This window comes from Musa acuminata, chromosome BXJ2-3, assembly GCF_036884655.1.
Source record: "Musa acuminata AAA Group cultivar baxijiao chromosome BXJ2-3, Cavendish_Baxijiao_AAA, whole genome shotgun sequence".
Classification (NCBI taxonomy): domain Eukaryota; kingdom Viridiplantae; phylum Streptophyta; class Magnoliopsida; order Zingiberales; family Musaceae; genus Musa; species Musa acuminata.
In genome coordinates, this window is record NC_088340.1 from 430,702 (window position 1) to 448,952 (window position 18,251).

An 18,251-nucleotide genomic window follows, 5' to 3' on the forward strand; every position below is an offset into this window, starting at 1 on the left:
TCAGAAGCCTGAGAGCAATTTGGCGCTCTATATATGAACGAGGCTCAGCAATACTGCTGCTTTTATCTCTCTCTCCGCAATTTGTCTTCCTCCTCATCTGCTCCTTATTCTTCCTTCTTTTTGACTTCTTCGTCCCGCTTTGGATTCCTTGTGATATTAGAATACAAATAAGATTTACTCTGCTAACATGAAAGATCAAAGTCACAGAGATATTAGAATCCTTTTAGTTCTTAGTGTTAACCGAGCAGGAGAGCCTCTTGCAAGGGACTCAACAACCATCAACATCACTGAAGGAAGCTCTCTCCTTTTACCTCACAATACAAAGCCTACCAAAGCCACGTTAAAGCAAATGGACAGCACCGCCAAGTACGCCCACTGCACTCCTGATTGCAGATCAAAACCAGCACTTGGTTGCGGCATCGGTGCGCCTGCAGCTGATCAGCCAGCACCAACATCAGTATGCAATCGATCATGTCGTGATGAGTGCGTCAGTTTGGACATCCAACTTACCGTCGCACAGCGACTGGGTGGTAAGGTTGGTGAGGATGTTGAAGCTGGCAGTGGTGGTGGTGTAGCCAGCGTACACACAAGTCTTGCTCTCACAATCTGTGCTGGATGATGAGTTCCCGAGGGCGAGATCACCGCAGGTTGCTGCAGGGCAAGCCGAAGAGCTGAGCCCCTTCGTAGGATGACACTCTAACCTGATCGCCATCAAAGAAGAAGAAGAAGAAGAAGAAGAATGTGTTGTTAGATTATGATCGCGATGCCTTAAGCTGAATGATCTACGCACTGCCAAGTGGAGGAGCTGCAGCTGCAGAGGACGCAGTTGTTTGCAGTCAGGATGTAGCTTCCGTTTGGGACATGAAAGCCGCGGTCGATGGAGGCGTTGCTTATCGAGGAAGAACAAGCTGCACGTGATGCACCGGCATGAGTTGAAAGAGGAAGGAAACCGGAGGGGAGAACAGCTAGCGAAGCAAACCTCGAAGTGGAACATCCAGAACTTGGCCGGCCTGAAGGCTCTTGGGATCGCGAATCCCGTTCAAGCTCATCAACGTCTCCTCCGCCGTCCCGAACTCCGCCGCGATTCCCGACGCTGAGCTCCCGGCCGCCACCAGGTGCGCGTAGTGCACCACCGCGGCGCCCCCCACCTCGTCACAGCTGCACGGCAGCGGGATGTGCAGCTCCTGCCCGGCCTGGACCAGCGCCGGATCCGAGATGTTGTTGGCCGCCGCGATCTCCTGGTAGGTGACGAACCCGGCGAAGACGTCGCGGGCGATGCCGTCGAGGGTCTCGCCGGGAGCGACCTTGTAGAACGGGCGGTGCATGGAGGCGCCGTGGCCGGCGGAGCAGGCGCAGGCGAAGCGGACGCGGACGGTGGCGCGGGCGGGGACGGGGCGGGAGGGCGGGGTGGAGAGGGGCAGGCCGTTGGCCGCGAGCAGGGAGCGGAAGGAGCGGACCTGGAAGAGGGACATGACGGAGGCGAGGGTGGTGGCGTTGCGCGGGGTGTAGCCGAGGAGGGACTGGCATCTGGCCGCCCCGCCCCGGGAGTTGCAGGCGAACTTGGCCGCCCCAGCCGGCGCCAACAGTTGAGCGGCGGCGGCGACGATGACGCACAGCAAGAGAAGCGGGAATGTCGGTCTCGCCATCTCGTCAGCTCCGGCGTCGTCCTCCTTCCCTTCTCTCCGCCGAGGAGGAACGCGAGTGGAGTTACCGCAACGTGGGGGGCGGGGAGGAGGAACGCGACTCGATCACGAACTGAGGTTGATCCGAGGGTTCACGAAACGCATGTTTTATTTGGGAAACGCATCGTAACGGATCCGTTTGATCGCGGACGAGCGTTTCCCGATGGGGGGGACGAAGGCGACTACGTTTGACTGCGTGGGCGCACGTGGGTGCCGTTGTCGGATTCGGACCGCGCACGTGAATCCACCGACCGCGTTTGGATTCTTGCGGCTTGTCGGGTTCCGATGGAGGAGTTGTTCCCGCTGCATGTTCGAAATTTGAAGTGCTGTCGAAGACAATAATGGCGTCTGACTCATGTCCTGATGAACCAAAGTTGGGAAATTGGGAAGGGGGAAGACAAAGGAATGAAAGGGTGCAGCATCACGAGAGTCTCGGGCGATTTCGATCCGGTGTTGCTGATGAATGACATCACCAGCTATGCTTATCATCTCGGGATCCCAAAATTTATCATGAAAATTGTGCGATAATAAAATATAATTCAATCTTTTTTTCTTTTTTTTTTGTGTGTTGGATCCTAATATATATTTGAAAATATTTGAAATGCTTAAATACTTGAGTAGGTTAATGATAGTCGATTCATCCATCCCTTTTTAAATTGATTTAGGTTTTAGACCATTTTGGATGTGGGATAAAATTAAATATTATAATCTTTCCATAAGAGTTTGACAACGTCATTAACTACTAACATAACCTAATCAATATTATGCTTGAACATAATGCACATAAATCATAGCCCAGGTGGCCATTAGAATTATGTGATTGAAGAAAAAAATAATTATGTGAAAGTTAATTCAATCAAGCAAATAAATATAAGTAAAAAAAGAGAGACAAATTGACTTGTAGTGGTTTGATCATTCTGACTTATCATCCCACCTGATTTCTTTTCTTATTGACTTTTACTATTAATCTTATGATTAATTATTTTATCTTTTTCAAAGTTTAGGATCAAACTTTACACTTATATTGCATTTTTTTTAAGGAATAACTTTTCGAACACAAAGAAGTCTTATTTGTAAAGTAAGTTTCCTACTTAACATTTATTGAAAACACTTATGCTGGATGGGAGCACCATCTAAATTGGGCTTTCCATGACTAAGGACTCAAAATAATCCAAAAATCAACCCAAACAATCTAACATCACAAGGACCCATTTTGAGTCCAGATAGTACTAAATTTCAATCCATTTGATGTCAATCAAGACTTCAAAACATCAACCACTTTTTTTGACATGTCATTGAGTTTTTTTTTTTTTTTTGACATATTATTCATTTTTTCACTATGATCTTTAATAGATTATCATAACATATAGTATAACATCTTATCTATGTTATTCAATACTGACAACTAATCCTTATTCAATCATTTATCATAATTTTTTTATTTTAATATAAATCTTATTTTTTGACAATTCATACCTTAATATATAATTCATATATTTTAATATAGACCAGACTTGATATTTCTTTAGGTACGAGAGAGTCAGAACTCGAATTCAATTTCGATCCAAGATGATATTTGAAGAAATCATAATTCATGGGCGTCTCACCCGTTATCATCTCCATCCACAGCAAAATGATAGTGTGTCCACAACTTTTGACTTGAGATGTGCAAACCAATGAATCTTGGGAAGCACAAAGTCACTCCGTTGCTTGTGTGAATCGAGCTTCCAAGTCAAGACAACATCTTTAGCTGCACAGCCGAGAGAGGATATGTGGGTAAGAGAGGGCAGGCAGTCAGCGGCATGGGAGCCCCTCAAAGTCAAATCGTCACCTCGAGAAACCATGGTGCATTCATTGGGATACTCATCCTCACCCTAACATGTCAACCGATTTCTCTGTTGGAAACAACGTTTCTTTTTCATCTCATTGAATGCCTTTGTGATAATGAAATCCTATATGTTTTTTTTTTTTTTTTTTTTTGATAAAAGATAAGATTTTTCGACTATACGATGAAACATGTTAATGTATTGAAGTATTTTTATTTCTTCAATAAAGCTTCTTCAATAATTATTCTTATCTTCTATTATTTTCTTCGTTTGATCATGTATTCTAATCTTATATTTACATAATCAATACTGAATAAGTAGTAGTCATATTCTAAAATAAATTATTCAAAAAAATATTCATGCGTAAAAAGTAAACATGTAAAGAGAATAATACTTTGAAAGAATCAGATTGTATAAAGAGCATATAGTTATTATATATATATATATATATATATATATATATATATATATATATATATATATATATACATGTATATATACATGTATATCATGACATTAATGTGTGGCATGAAACTGCCGTCTCAAAGATTTGGGCCGGTCAACACAGGACCCACAAGAGCATGACATCTCAAATTAGATTAATATTTCAGTCATGGTCAGGAGTTTCCCCTTTTCCTTCGTTGTGGACCAAATTCTCTTCGAGTAGGCGTTGACTTGGCCTTGTAATTCATGGAATTGGGATCACCCAACGATTAAGACAAAAGAAGTTGGAGGTTGGATGCAATCTCATGAAGAACAAGGCCTGCGAATGATTCAAATCTTCTTTAGAAATGTGGACCTCCTTACGTATTAAACAACAATTGCCTCAATTCAAGCTTGACTGATGTCGAGTACAGTTGAACTAAGTTACATGTTCCACCAAGTCGTACCCAATCACCCATCATCCATTATTCTTTCATCTTCCTCGCGGAAATTTAGGTTCGGGATGGGATTCAAACGCGTAAAATTGACTATGATCGAACCTATGCAGTTTTATTATCTTGTGTGGATCCAAAGCCAAATCCAATTCAGGGAGCCATGAATTGAATCCAATGAACTGGTGGTGTTGAACTGATCAAATCGACCACGCTATCTGCTGACCTGCGCTCTGTGACGGAGTGAATGAGAGAGAGAGGATTAGCTGATAAATTGACTGTGTCAATTCTCATCAGCTTCATGAAACAATTAAGTCTTCTTCATTGATTGCTGATGAAATCAATCCACCATGAACAACCACCACCACCACCTCTCTCTCTCTGTATATCGATATATATAGCAGCAATATTGGGACGAGGAAGAGAAGCATGGAGCGAAGCGGCCTGGAGATGGATCTCCCTGGGTTTAGATTCCATCCGACGGAGGAAGAGCTGCTGGACTTCTACCTCCGGCGCATGGTGCAGGGGAAGAAGCTTCAGCTTGAGATCATCTCCACCATCAATCTCTATCACTACGATCCCTGGGAGCTCCCAGGTGCATACTCTTGCGGTTTGATCACTACGCACGAGTAGAGAGAGAGAGAGAGAGAGCGCGCGTCGTTCATGGCTTACTTACTGTGACACTCGATCGCAGGGATGGCCAAGATCGGGGAGAGAGAGTGGTACTTCTACGTCCCAAGAGACCGCCGACAAGCCAGCGGCGGGAGGCCGAGCAGGACAACCGAGCGGGGATTTTGGAAAGCCACCGGATGCGAGCGGCCGGTGCGCAGCGCCGCCGACCCGAAGCGACTCATCGGCTACAAGAAGACCCTGGTGTACTACCAGGGCCGGGCGCCTCGAGGATCCAAGACCGACTGGGTCATGAACGAGTACCGCCTCCCCGACCCGCTGCTGAAGGTAAGACACGCTGGCCGGACCGGTACGTTTTGCGTGCACCGGGAGTTGATCGAGCTCGATTCGGTGTGCATGCAGGAGGATGTGGTGCTATGCAAGGTGTACAGGAAGCCGGCGTCTATGAAGGAGCTGGAGAAACGGGCGGCGGCCATGGAAGGGGAGACGACGATGACGGTGTCGCAGAATTCTGGGTCGACGGCCGAGTCGGCGTCCGGCTCGTACCAGGAGAGGTTGCTGCAGGAATCGATCACGGCGGTGGACGACGTTATCGTCATCGAGGATGCATCGGATGTAGTTGTTGTGATCGGTGACGAGGCGGAGGAGGAGGTGGATGCTTCCACCGCGTCGAACAGAAGGCCGAGTCTGCTCGAGTTGGAGGTTCCGAAGAACAGCGAGCTGGAGTGGTTGCAGGACTCGTTCTTCACTCAGCTGACAAGCCCATGGCTGGAATATTGGTCTCCTTATTATGATACTATGCTCAACCGCTAAAGCTTCAGCACATCAATAGAGCGGAAGATTTGAGGGGGAGGAAGAAGATTATGATATAAAAAATAACATAGTCTAGAGAAATAATAATGATAACAAAATACAAATTCGAAAATAGTATTTTTGCCCTTAATTTATGTTTCGATTAAAATAATCCTCTCTCAATATATATTTATTTATTTCTCGTTGGGGTGGGAATTGATGAAACACACTAATAGGGATAATCTTGGCACTATCAGCTCCACCCAACACGTCGGTCAAGAAAGCAACACCTAAGCACCCACATGAGAGTCACCTACTCATCGCAATCGCCGGTTGGAGGTCATGACACTTATACCAACCTCTCAAAATAGGACCATAAGACCCTCTCATAGTACTACAGTCAAGAAAGGGATTATGTCCCCTCATTAATGGTCGGCGACATGACTCGGCTTGATGAGCCCTCCCTTTTCGACGATTGGCAAAGGGACCACACCCTGCCTAATCCAAAAGAACAAGGGGGTCACGCCGGAGGAATCAATCCGACAATCTACCCTAAGTGATGCCCCTAGGGGCACACGCCAACAAGCCACCCTCGTTAAATGCCTCTGCCATACGAGGTAAGAGGGGGGCCTTCATGAGCACCCATCCACGCCATCACGCACTCAGGTATAAAAGTCAGGTCCCAGGCTAAACAGGAGCAAGCGAGCAAGAGTTCTTCACTCACTTATATTATTAACTTCCCTATCTGTTTTCATGACTTAAGCATTGGAAGGGTTGAGTCATGATACCCATGGTGTAAGCCTATTGTGTAGGGTCATCGACATCGCCCGAAGGCATGACTAGGAGGCTACTTAACAAAGAGGACTACCTTGCTCCTAAACTATGCGTCACCGCTCAAAGACGAAGCCACTCCCAGTAAACTGCCTCTCCTTACAGATTCCTTCATCCTTCCCATAACGCTTGCTCTCCACGTCAGCCAAGAGGAGTCATCAAAAGGGACATGCACTTTCGGTAGTGAACCAATCGGGTCGATTCACCAGTCAATGGTCTTTATGTGTTAACATTATGACACTATAAGGAGGGTAAAATGTTACAGAAATATTCTTCTGCGAATCCTCACAATAAGCGCTCCCCTAAAAGAGTCTCGCCCCTTTGGAAGGTCGATATGCTAGAAAGGTAGATCGATGTCAACCTCAGGGAACCCATCATTGAAGAGGGGGAATCTCAACACATTCTACGTCTAGAGAAAAATGCATGAGGATAGAGGAGGAACCCCTGATCTTCTTCAAGGATGAAGATGCCAATGACAACGTCCAGGATAATACGTTGTCCATTTTGATATGGATATCAATTGCTCAGGTAAAAAGGCTTATGGTCGACACCGAGAGTACCATCGACGTATTATTCATCGACACTTTTTAGAAGCTTGAATTGACCAGGAATGATCTATGCCCAATGACACCTCCCTTATCGGGTCCACGAGAAGCTTGGTCTCCCCCCTTGGGGTAGTAGTTGTCCATGCTATCTTTAGGGAGGGGCATCGAGACAAGACAATATTGATTAAGTTCCTTGTGGTCGGTGTCTCTTTGGCCTACAATGTGATTAGTGGTTGGCCCACCCTCAACCAGTTGAGAATAATGGTGTCGACATCCTCCCTAGGGGTCACTCGATAAAGTAGAGGGCCTATCGATTTGCCCCTGAATGACAAAAGACGTTCCAGGAAGAAGTGGGAAAGCTATTGGAAGTGAGTTTTATCTCCAAAGTGTAGTACTCGCAATGGCTCTCCAACGTCATCCTTGCCAAGAAGCCAGTGGAAAATGAAGAATGTGCATCGACTACACCGACCTCAACTAGGCGTGCCTAAAAGATAGCTTACCCCTGCCTCGAATTGCCCAGCTAGTGGATGCTACCTCGGATTAACCAGCTTACCCATGTCAGATGCATGTTAAAATGGTCAATCGAACTGGGGGAATTCCACATCTGCTATGTCCCAAGGACTACTATCAAAGCTCAAACCTTGGCTGACTTTATATCAAAGTTGACCCCATCCCCAGAAGGTGAAGAAAACATGTCGACCCCCTTAACTTAGACCTTGTTCATCAACGGATCAACCACAGCAGAAAGAGGGGGTGTCAGCCTCGTCCACAGAAGCTCGGAGGGCCAAGCCTACGAACACGCCCTTCGGTTCGAATTTAAAATCACCAACAACGAGACAAAATATGAGGCCCTTCTCTTTAGACTATGGCTCGTGCTAGAACTCCATGCACTAGAGCTCAATGTGTTTGATGACTCGCAGCTAGTGGTGAGTCATATCAATAGGGAATACGAGGCCCGGGATGGAACCATGACTAGATACCTAATAGAGGCATGCTGACTCGCCACCCACTTTCACCGGTTTGTCATATAAAGAGTCCCCCAAACTAGCAACACATAGGTGGATGCTCTGGCCAAGTTAGCTTCCGCTTGGCCTGGCACAAAAAATTGCCCATCGGTGGAAATCCTAATAGCTATAACCATAAAAAAGAATAACATAGGTAACTTAGAGATAAAAAACAGTCGAATATATGAGATCTCGCATTACTAAGAGGATGGGGCACTGCTTGACAACTCTACTATAGCGTGAAAGGTAAGGCACATCCAGGCCAGATACTATGGTCTGAATGGGCAATTATACTAACGGGTGTATAGCCGACCCCTCCTACGGTGCCTATCTCCTCTAAAGTCCATCAGAGTCTTGGTTGAGGTGCAAGAAAGGATATGTAAGGAATATTAGGAAACCTTTGGGTAGCATCACATGAGCAACAAAAGAACAGAAAACGAAACAAGTTTCTAAAGATTCAATATCGGATTGTCATGCGAAGATTGGTGTGCAAAATCGTAAAACCAAAAAATCGCATAACACGTGTGAGATGATTTACTTATGAGAGATCATATATCCTCAAAAATACATATCTATATACATAGATAAAAGAGGTCAAATGTCTTCCTCTCTAGCGATGATCCACATCGGAGATGGTGGGATAATGCCCCTCCTTTCATAGCGATCTTTTGTCTCCTTTGCTCATCACAAAACTACACCAAGATCAAGAAAGGACTGGCATTTCTTGTTGTCCACATGCCCCAAATAGAGCTATTAGCCAAGGATAAGAGGGAGGGAGGAGAATAGAAAATGACAGCTAAAAGGAGTTTAGCTTATGAACCTTTGGTTCCCTCTTATTTATAAAGAGATATTTGTTAATTTAACTCTAATAGATCTTGCCCTATTGGATACTGAATCTCTATCCAATAATCACTATTTACTCTTATTGGCCCTCACCCAAAGGATCCAATAATATAGGGACTTATTAAATATCTAATAAGACAAGGGCTTGACGGATATCTCATATCCATACCTATGTTCGTTGCAACACCTACCATATGTTTATGACCCTCTAAGCCCAATACTGAGCTGACCATTACTCATACCTATTAGAACTTCTTCAAACTAAATGAATTATTATATTCATAATAATTCACTTGACTCATTGACTATGAATGTACTATGCTACTACGTCATAATCCTCAGATGATATAAGGGAATCTAATATACTAAATATATCTGTCCTCGATTACTGTGTATCTATAGTCCCTCATTCATTTAATATTCTAGAGATCATACATCGGGCATTGTGTTGTCAGGCTTATACGGAATCTACTCGAGTCTCGCTCTAATCGAATTCTATAGAACTATTTTCTCTCTCAATCCAAATGTCTCTAGCCAAGGATTTACCTAAGCGAGAATACATGAGATATTCCTCTCATGACACCAAGAGCAGATAATTCTCTATCAATACTCAATCATCCTCGTAAGGTTGGCTACCATTCCCGATGACTGACTGTGCTAGAATTGAAACTTCCAGACCTATAAATCTGGTATCAAAGAGTGAGTACTCATATATGACATTTTTGGTGTCTTAAGTCTAAGAACTAGTCACACAATTGAGACTATGTAACTAGTGTCTGATAGTGAGGTATCATTAACATCCAACATTTTGTAAACGAATCATTCAATGAGTTCATTCTTCAATGAGCACATGCACTATGCTTATAGTGTCCCCACACGAGCCACTATGAGACCAGCCGCCTCCATCATATAGACATGTATACAACATATCAGTCTATCCGGTTATTTTGATGTCCCTCTCGAGTAACCTTTGATCAGGAATATTTATAGTCTGTCTTTATAGATGAATTAGCTTCATTATCATGATCTCATCATAATCTAATTTTCATTGTACAAATCCAAGGGTATCATGCAATAGACAACATAAAGTGATAATATGCTACTAATAATAATAAGCAAAGAGACTGTATAACATGTTACATATATCATCACTCACGTGATTAGCTTGTAGGGCAAAACCTAAATCCAATCATCTATGTGCCTTATCCTCATTAGACCCCTGTGACTCTCAAAGACAATATGAGATAATGGTTTTATCAATGAATCTATAATGTTATCTTCGAATAAAACTCTTTCCAATACTATGTCTCTATGGGTTATGATCTGTCTGATCAGGTGGAACCTTCTTAGAATGTGCTTGGACTTCTGATGAGACATTAGTTCTTTTACTTGAGCAATCATCCAATTGTCACAATATAAGGGAATCGACTTCTCGTTGTCGTTGCTTGACACAACTCTCAGATCTATGATGAACTTTTTTATCCAGACTCCTTCCTTTGTTGCTTATGTCACAGCAATATACTCCATCTCTATAGTCAAGTGAGCAATGGTATCTTACTTGGAACTCTAAGTTAGACTTGCTATCATTAACATTATACTAAAAACTCGAGCTTGTGTAGCACTCAATCCTGAGGCTACTTCCTTCATATACTAGTAAAAGATCATTAGTCTTTCTCAAGTACTTAAGAATATAGTTTACTGCCTTCAAGTGTTCCAAACCTGGATCCCTTTGATACCTGCTTGTAATACTTATAGCATATGTTATATCAAACATAGTATATAACATAACATACATGATAGATCTTATTACTAAGGCATATGATATCATATCCACGTCAACCTTTTCTTCAAGAGTCTTTGGGGATATGCTCATAAAAAGTGATATTCCACAAACGGCTTCGGGTTAGCCCTAACTAGTATTCCCTTAACTACCTCTCGCGAGCTCGATAGCTCCACGAAAGGAGGGACACCCTCCTGCAGGCTATAAGGATCCATATTAGGCAACAAAAAATGCACGAAGAGTCTTGAGAAATAACGACAAAGCGAAGCTCTAAAAGCTAGTGATACCAAGACGAAGCCCAACTATATAAAGACCTCAGAATTAGCTCAGCGGATGTTAAAACCGACTTGTCTTCCATAAGGCAACGCATGTACAAATTCGTTTGGGGACGACGTGAAACCTAACAAGACGTGCCTACTACAAAAGATGTGCCTCTAATCACTGCATGATAGTAGGGTTTGAAAAAGAGGCACGACTCCCTAAGTGGGTCAAACCTTAGAGCAACCAAAAATCCCCTCCATAATTAAAAGCCACAGGCGATACAAATCCTAAGGATAGGAAGACATGTCGTAACCTAACGTGCACCATGGGTGAGGCACCCTAGCAACAATAGCACCACTTGTCGTAGCATTACTTGTAGCTATTAACCACCTACCACAATGGGTCCTTTCCTCCCGCCGACATGGTCGAGCTAAGACCTGCCACGATTGGTCACTTCCTCTCGCTTATGCGGTCTAGCTAAAACCCACCATGATGGGTCCTTCCTCTTATTGATGCGATCGAGCCAAGGCTCACCACAACAGGTCTCTTCTCCCACCCACGTGATCAAGCCAATCCTCGTCATGACGGGTCCCTTCTCTCACTCATATAGTCGAGCCAAAACCCGCCACGATGGGTCCTAATTCCCGATGATGCGGTAGAGCTAAGACTTACCACGATAGGTCCCTTAGGATAGCATCTGTCTATTAACAAAGTAGAGATCACCCCAGTAAAAGAGCACAGTCTGCCCTATCGAATCTCCCACCAACCATCGTGACCTCAGCAATAAATCAATCGCCAAAATGATGCTCACATAAACACATATAGATACAGGAAAAATGACGTCCTTCGAGGGGAGAGACGAATGATAGGGATAATCCTGATACTATCAGCTACCTCCCTCACATCGACCAAAAAAGCAAAACCTAAGCACCAGCGTGGGAGCCACATACTCCCTGCAATCGCCAGCAAGAGGCTATGACGTATGTCTCGACCTCCCAAAATGAGCCCACAAGACCCTCTCTTAACACCATAGTCGAGAGGGAGACCACGCCCCCTCATTAATGGTTGGTGGATTGGCCCGACTTAACGAGCCTTCCTTTTAGATGGTCAACAAAGGGACGAGGCCTCGTTGAACCCAAAAGAGCAAGGGGGTTAGGTCGGAGAAGCCACCTCGATAGTCCATCTCAGGTGACAGCCTCGGGGGCACACGATAGCTAACCACCCTCATTAAATTCCTCTGTCATGCGGGGTAAAGGAGGGGGGGGGGGGGGGGGTGGGGGTCCTTCATGAGCACCCATTCATGCCACCAGGTGCTCAGGTATGAAAGCCAAGCCTCAGGCTAAACAAGGGCAAGTAGGTAAGAGCTATTCACTCTCTTACTCACAATATTAACTTTTCTTTTTGTTTTACTAACTTAAGCATTGGAGGGATCGAGCCGAGACATGCCCGACACAAACCTGTTATGCAGGATCGTCGGCATAGCTCGAAAGCACGGCCAAAAGGCTATCCAGTATATGAGATCGTCCTGCTTCCTTCGTCCATTCCACGATGCTTGCTATCCACGTTAGCAAGAGAAGTTATCAGAAGGGACCCGCACTTTCGATAGTAAATCAATTGGGTCGACTCACTAGTTGACAATCTTTGTGTATTAACACACATCATTCCATGGATGATCGTTATTATATCAAGAAAGAAAATCAAAATTATCATCACGTGAAATAAATTATTCAAAGTACAAATCTACTTGTACATGATATAAATCTCAAACAATTTGGCAAGAGATTCCATGCTCAAAAGTCCTTCCATCAACAATAGTTATTTTCAGGAAAAAATAATAATTATTTTTCAGTCAAAATCCAACTAACAAAAAAGAATTGGATTAGTTAATATTTTAAAATAGAGTTACAATATACTGTTCGCCGAGTTGGTTATAGTGTTCTTACTAAAGTTACAATATTTTAGTTCAGCAGCAAAGAACATTGTAACTCAATTCAAATATAAATATTATGAGATTCTTCAAAATATATAAACATAAGTTTAAAGTTAAATGAGAAAAAATAAAACATTTGCTAATTCTTTATTTTCTAAATATATTAAAAATACCTTCCTAATTTTCATCAAACCCACTAAGAATCTCATATAAATAACTTTACAAAATATTAAGACTTAATAATAAAGTTAATAATTAAGATACTTTTGGTATTTCTGTCAACATGGGAGTTTGGTGCAGTCGACGAGTGGAGTAACTTCGAAACAAGCTATTCTCAGTCTGATGGTGGAATAAGAAAATTTAAAGTAATTTTGAAGAAAATCTTATACGTGAGACACTGACAGGTCCATAATGTATAAATACTATTCCAAGTTTGTTGTAAAGATATATTTCAAGGATTATGACAAATAAAGATTTTTTTGAGAAATACAAAAAAAAAATATCACTCGAGAAAAATTCAAAAAAAGAGATTTTTATTTTTATTCTTTTTAATTTTGACCGATTCACTTAAATTTATATATTTTCCTATCGTTGTGAAATTTTTTTTAGTTTGTAAGTCTCCAACTCTTATAATTTATATCTTGATAGTTTTCATGTTCAAAATAGCTTTAGGTATGATTTAAGAAATAACCCATGATCTAAAAATTATAGGGTAGTTCTTATAGCTACCTTAATCACGAGTGGTGAAATAAGTTATAATTAGATCCTATAAATAGAATCATAGTTCATGAAGTAAGATAAAAAGTGTATATGTATTTGAGAATATTTTCTAAATATTCTTATCTTATCTCTTATTAAATACTGTATCGATTTTCTTGATTAATTTTTTTTAAAATTATATCATAATATTTTATTTTTATCGTTTACTTGCTCCTTTATCGACCGAACGTCTCTCTAATCCATGCATCAGATGGAGCTCGCCCGACGTGCTACGAGCCAAAGGTCAACACCGCTCATGGTTGATGGGTCCACTATGGCGGTCAACCCACACGGTACATCAAGTCCACTTGCCTACATCGATGGCAGCGACAGAGGCGCCAGCAGACAAAGCTGGCTGGTGAAGCTGCCGCTGCAACCCCCACCACCAAAGCCAAGAAGCACACATCCCCGGCAAACGACGGAGCACGGCACGTCTTGTAGTCTGGTGATTCCCCAACAACACCATCATCCCTTCCTGCTCCTGCTGCCGCCTTCCTCACGCAAACTCGCACGGAAGGCCTCAGCTGCAGCAGCAGCAGCAGCAGCAGCGCCAACGTGACGCTTCTTCATGAAACGCCAAGCCTCTGTTGAATGCAGAAGCATCTGAGACCGGCTTTAGCCACCGGGCACCATCTGTTCCCCAGTTCATGGACCTTCCAAAACCAGCTTGGACTCTTACGTTCTTCCACTGCCATTCGAGAGGGAGATAGATCATTTATGTCTTACTTTATCAGACGCTGGAAGGCAATAAATCAAATGGTTGGGCAAAAGATACGGGAGCGATTAGGTTGTGGTACGGAGAGGATACGCAGCTTGGGTACGGAACACAGAACCGATGCAGCTGACACCTCTCCGCTGCCATCATCATCACCCTACCATCATCGCTCGCCTCCAGAGACGCACACTGCTTCAGAACCTATTAAAAGAAAGAGGCAGTAGGCATCAAGATCAGCAGCAATGGAAATTTCCACGGTAGCTAATAGTAATTACAGCCAGGTCGAAGGTTATTAAGCTATCAATTTCGGACCATTGTAGAGATGTGTGCATGCCATAAAGTCGGTCAGGAAGATGAAAGGTAGTAGGCGTTACGGATGCACGCGTCCCCCGGTTGATAAAGCTGGCTTTGGCTAAGCTGTCCTGTAGCAGCAGCAGTAGTAGTTCCTGCCATGGCTTGTTTTGGAGCCTGGTATTTGGCTTACTCGCTAACAACACATCAATCTTGATGGCGGAAGAGAAGGAGATGGAGGAGGTCCAGGAGAAGGTTTACCCTGCGCCACAGCATTCCCATGAGGAGGTGGTGAGGGAGAGGTTGGTCTTCATGGATAGCCTGCGCCGTTTCCACTCCTCCATGGCCACCAAGTTCATGTAAGCGATCCCGTTTCTGGCGGTTGATGCTTCTTGCTTGATTTGTTTGATTCATGAGAGCTCTGGTGGAGCAGGATTCCGGTGATTGGAGGGAAGGAGCTGGACTTGCACCTGTTGTACGTGGAGGTGACTCGAAGAGGTGGCCTCGCAAAGGTTGATCGTCTCGCCCTTCATGATTCGTTTGTACTGATTCCAACCTCTGGAGTGGGGAGAGAGCGAGATCATTCAGTGTCTGTAACTGGTGGAAGCAGGTGATCGAGGAGAAGAAGTGGCGCGAAGTGATTGCGGCGTTCAAGTTCCCTCCCACCACCACCAGTGCTTCCTTCGTCCTGCGGCGGTACTACTTGAGCTTGCTCCACCACTACGAGCAGGCCTACTACTTTCGGACACAGGGGCCTCTGATTCCTCCCGCAGGTAATTAAGATGCTGTTCTCATCGGTCGCCATTGCCGATTACTATGCTTCGGACAATATCATCATGCTCCCGAGTGGTGGTAGCAGCTTCTTCTCAGACGAGGACGCCGCCCAGTAAGCTCGACCACAGTGTCGTCGTCTCTGACTCCACCATGCAGACACCCAAATCCCGGAAAAGATGCCTTCCTGAGCCGCAAAACAAAGGTGAAATCACTAAAATCGGAACTGTTTTCGATTCTATCTGTCATAAAGCAGCTCCAATGTCCGTCACCAACATCATCCTCTGTCACAAATCTGAAGCAAAAGGGTAGTCATTAATCTGGAAAAAGAACAGGAGAGGAGGTGGAGGAAACAACTCAGTTTCCACTGAGGTGAGGTAAGTAAATAGCTGTAGAAACTGGAATACCGTGACTTGAGAGACACTGAAGCCAAGCCTTACTGTCAACATGGACATCATGATCCGTGAAACAAGGATACGGCTACATGCATAACCTCTTCTTAGATCAGTGGTCCAGTAAACCGGGATTGATGAAACTATCATTGATCATCAATAAGCAGCAAGAATCAAAGGTAGATACTAGTTTATGCTGATGACAGGCATGCAAAAGTAAGACACAATAGCAGTAAATACAGCATTATTGTCTAACAACTGGATTCTCTTGCAGATACATTATGTTTAAGGAGACTCACCTGAGTTTGCTCTCTGCAGGGCCTTACAATTTCACTGTAACGGGATCGATCGATGGCAAGTTCGAGTACGGCTACATGGTCACAGTGAAAATTGGGTCTGAGATACTGCGGGGTGTGCTGTATCATGTCCAACAGCCTTCTGCAGCAGCCTCTTCCTCTTTGGCAGCAGTAGTAAGTGCAGCTCATGAAGCTTCAAACGAACGCTGTACTGCTGCCATGGCAAGAACACGGCGTCGGCGCAGGCGGGGTTGGCGGAGCCGTGATCCCGCCCACCCGAAGCCAAACAGGAGTGCCTACAACTTCTTCTTCGCCGAGAAGCACTCCAAGCTCAAAGTTCTCTATCCTCACAGGGAGAGAGAGTTCAGCAAGATGATAGGAGAGTCCTGGAACAAGCTCAACGAAGAAGAAAGAATGGTGGCTGAGCATTTCTTCGTAATGTGTCGAATACATACCAATCATGGAGTGTCTCACCGCCTGATCTGATTGTTTTCCCAGGTGTATCAGAATTATGGACTCAAGGACAAAGAAAGATACAAGAGAGAGATGCAGGAATACAAGGAGAGGTTGAAGCTTGTGCAGCCAAAGGAAATGGCAGGGGCTGAGCCATCCAAAGCTGCAAGTGAAGAAGTGAAGGGAGTGTCAGCAGATGGACATTGAAGTTAAACCTGAAGCAGTATATGCTGGACATTTTACAGTTCTGCTACCAGCTTAGAACGAAGCCATTGGTTGTAGTTTGTGCATGTATGGATGTATTCTAAAGATGATGAAAGATCAAAATCCATGTTTTGGTGACAAAACTCCTCATGTGTTTGAGTTTTGCCTCAAGCAATTTTAGAATGGGTTTTAATCTATCAAAGGAAGTTATCAACAAATTATCCTCATCTCTAGTATTGTTGTTGAACAAAGTGAATTGTACTACCTGTTCTAGACTCAATATTTTGATCCTATGATGAAAACCAGGAAAAATGCTCAGCCAGAGCTCCCAAACACTAAGTTTCCTTGAACTTACGAGATAGGTGCATACTAATCTAGTTCAATTAAATCCTGTGACACAAGTTGGTCCGTGAATGGTTACAGAGATGCTATGAATTTTCTAACATTTAAGCAGCAACAAGAAACATCAGGCAATATCACTCCAAGACTATTCATTCTTACCTAGGCTTAGGTGTTCCTTCAGGAGCTGCTCACGTGGAACTATTTCTGCCAGAAAATTGATCCAGCTTTCTCCTCATCTGTACATGAATCTGATTAGATCAAGGTGTCATTGCCATTGTACCGAGCAGCCAGCTTCTATGTCTGATATATTGATACATTAGTTCTTCAAAGACAATGTGAATCTGAAATCAGATGGAAGGCGAGATTAAGCTGGAGATAGGATGAGGATTTCTTCATGTTGCTCATATTTACACCATGGTGGCAGATAGCTTGTGACATGTTATAGCCATTAACTCACTGCTTGGTGGGAAGCTTGTTCTGCTGCCCATGCAGAGTAGCCACCTGCAGTCAGTGATGCTGGTAGAATGCTTTGCAGATGATTAACCTTAGTAGCAATGATGTAAACTAGCAATTACTGCATATTCATTCTAACATGTTAATCACTACCAAAGGTAAATCAATAATCCAAAATGATCCTTTGCAGTGATGTTCATTTTCTACTTTACAGAAACATATATTCTTATTTTACAATATTGAAACAGGTTGAATTACCACTTAGGAAGAAACTTAAGCTGGAACCATCAGTGATCTCTGTGTGGCAATTGTACATGATTTTGTTTATGTCCAGTTCATGTTTGTTAAGAATAAGTAATATTCAGGCAATTTAGAAACATAATTTTCCCAAGAATTTTAATGACAATCCCAACAATGCCACAATAAGAACTTAAAATCTTCTGTGATTTGTTAAAATTACGCCCTACACATTCATCCCTAATAATCTCTATCACATGCCATAAAAAAATTTGTGGAATTGATATCATTGAAGCTTATTATTCTCAAGATTGGTTCGAAGACTTGGGATCTGATTAA

At 43.5% G+C, this 18,251-nt stretch overlaps 3 protein-coding genes across 5 annotated transcripts; 2 read left to right on the forward strand and 1 right to left on the reverse strand.

The window, feature by feature from the left end:
- Positions 1–188: 188 nt before the first annotated feature.
- LOC135606699 (chitin elicitor-binding protein-like) lies at positions 189–1,790 on the reverse strand. 2 transcript variants are annotated; one of them, XM_065097816.1, is made up of 4 exons: positions 980–1,790; positions 791–908; positions 511–701; positions 189–428 (listed from the first exon to the last, which is right to left on the reverse strand). In XM_065097816.1, the coding sequence occupies exons 1-4, from the start codon at positions 1,644–1,646 to the stop codon at positions 313–315; spliced, it is 1,092 nt and encodes a 363-aa protein (XP_064953888.1). In that variant the 5' UTR covers positions 1,647–1,790; the 3' UTR covers positions 189–312. The 2 variants fall into 2 exon arrangements, with proteins under 2 accessions (XP_064953888.1, XP_064953887.1); XM_065097815.1 differs by having other exon boundaries at positions 189–434.
- Positions 1,791–4,812: 3,022 nt separating this feature from the next.
- On the forward strand, positions 4,813–5,901 carry LOC103977410 (NAC domain-containing protein 22-like). Of its 2 annotated transcripts, none has more exons than XM_065097402.1 (3): positions 4,813–4,978; positions 5,078–5,340; positions 5,419–5,901. In XM_065097402.1, exons 1-3 carry the CDS (start codon positions 4,813–4,815, stop codon positions 5,824–5,826), a joined length of 837 nt encoding a protein of 278 aa, XP_064953474.1. In that variant the 3' UTR covers positions 5,827–5,901. The 2 variants fall into 2 exon arrangements, with proteins under 2 accessions (XP_064953474.1, XP_009391178.2); XM_009392903.3 differs by having other exon boundaries at positions 5,416–5,895.
- Positions 5,902–14,933: 9,032 nt separating this feature from the next.
- Positions 14,934–17,007, forward strand: LOC103977409 (high mobility group B protein 9-like). Its single transcript, XM_009392902.3, has 6 exons — positions 14,934–15,123; positions 15,198–15,276; positions 15,375–15,537; positions 15,624–15,740; positions 16,246–16,640; positions 16,722–17,007. Exons 1-6 carry the CDS (start codon positions 14,981–14,983, stop codon positions 16,881–16,883), a joined length of 1,059 nt encoding a protein of 352 aa, XP_009391177.1. The 5' UTR covers positions 14,934–14,980; the 3' UTR covers positions 16,884–17,007.
- The last annotated feature ends 1,244 nt before the right edge of the window (positions 17,008–18,251 follow it).

Coding starts and splice junctions, on each gene's coding strand:
- LOC135606699 (XM_065097815.1), bottom strand. CDS start 1,646: ATGGCGAGACCGACATTCCCGCTTCTCTTGCTGTGCGTCATCGTCGCC. Junction 909..979: donor TCTGGATGTTCCACTTCGAG/GTTTGCTTCGCT, acceptor CATCACGTGCAG/CTTGTTCTTCCTCGATAAGC. Junction 702..790: donor TGCAGCTCCTCCACTTGGCA/GTGCGTAGATCA, acceptor GATGGCGATCAG/GTTAGAGTGTCATCCTACGA.
- LOC103977410 (XM_009392903.3), top strand. CDS start 4,813: ATGGAGCGAAGCGGCCTGGAGATGGATCTCCCTGGGTTTAGATTCCAT. Junction 4,979..5,077: donor CGATCCCTGGGAGCTCCCAG/GTGCATACTCTT, acceptor ACTCGATCGCAG/GGATGGCCAAGATCGGGGAG. Junction 5,341..5,415: donor TCCCCGACCCGCTGCTGAAG/GTAAGACACGCT, acceptor GTGTGCATGCAG/GAGGATGTGGTGCTATGCAA.
- LOC103977409 (XM_009392902.3), top strand. CDS start 14,981: ATGGCGGAAGAGAAGGAGATGGAGGAGGTCCAGGAGAAGGTTTACCCT. Junction 15,538..15,623: donor GCCTCTGATTCCTCCCGCAG/GTAATTAAGATG, acceptor TGGTGGTAGCAG/CTTCTTCTCAGACGAGGACG. Junction 15,741..16,245: donor TCCTGAGCCGCAAAACAAAG/GTGAAATCACTA, acceptor TGCTCTCTGCAG/GGCCTTACAATTTCACTGTA.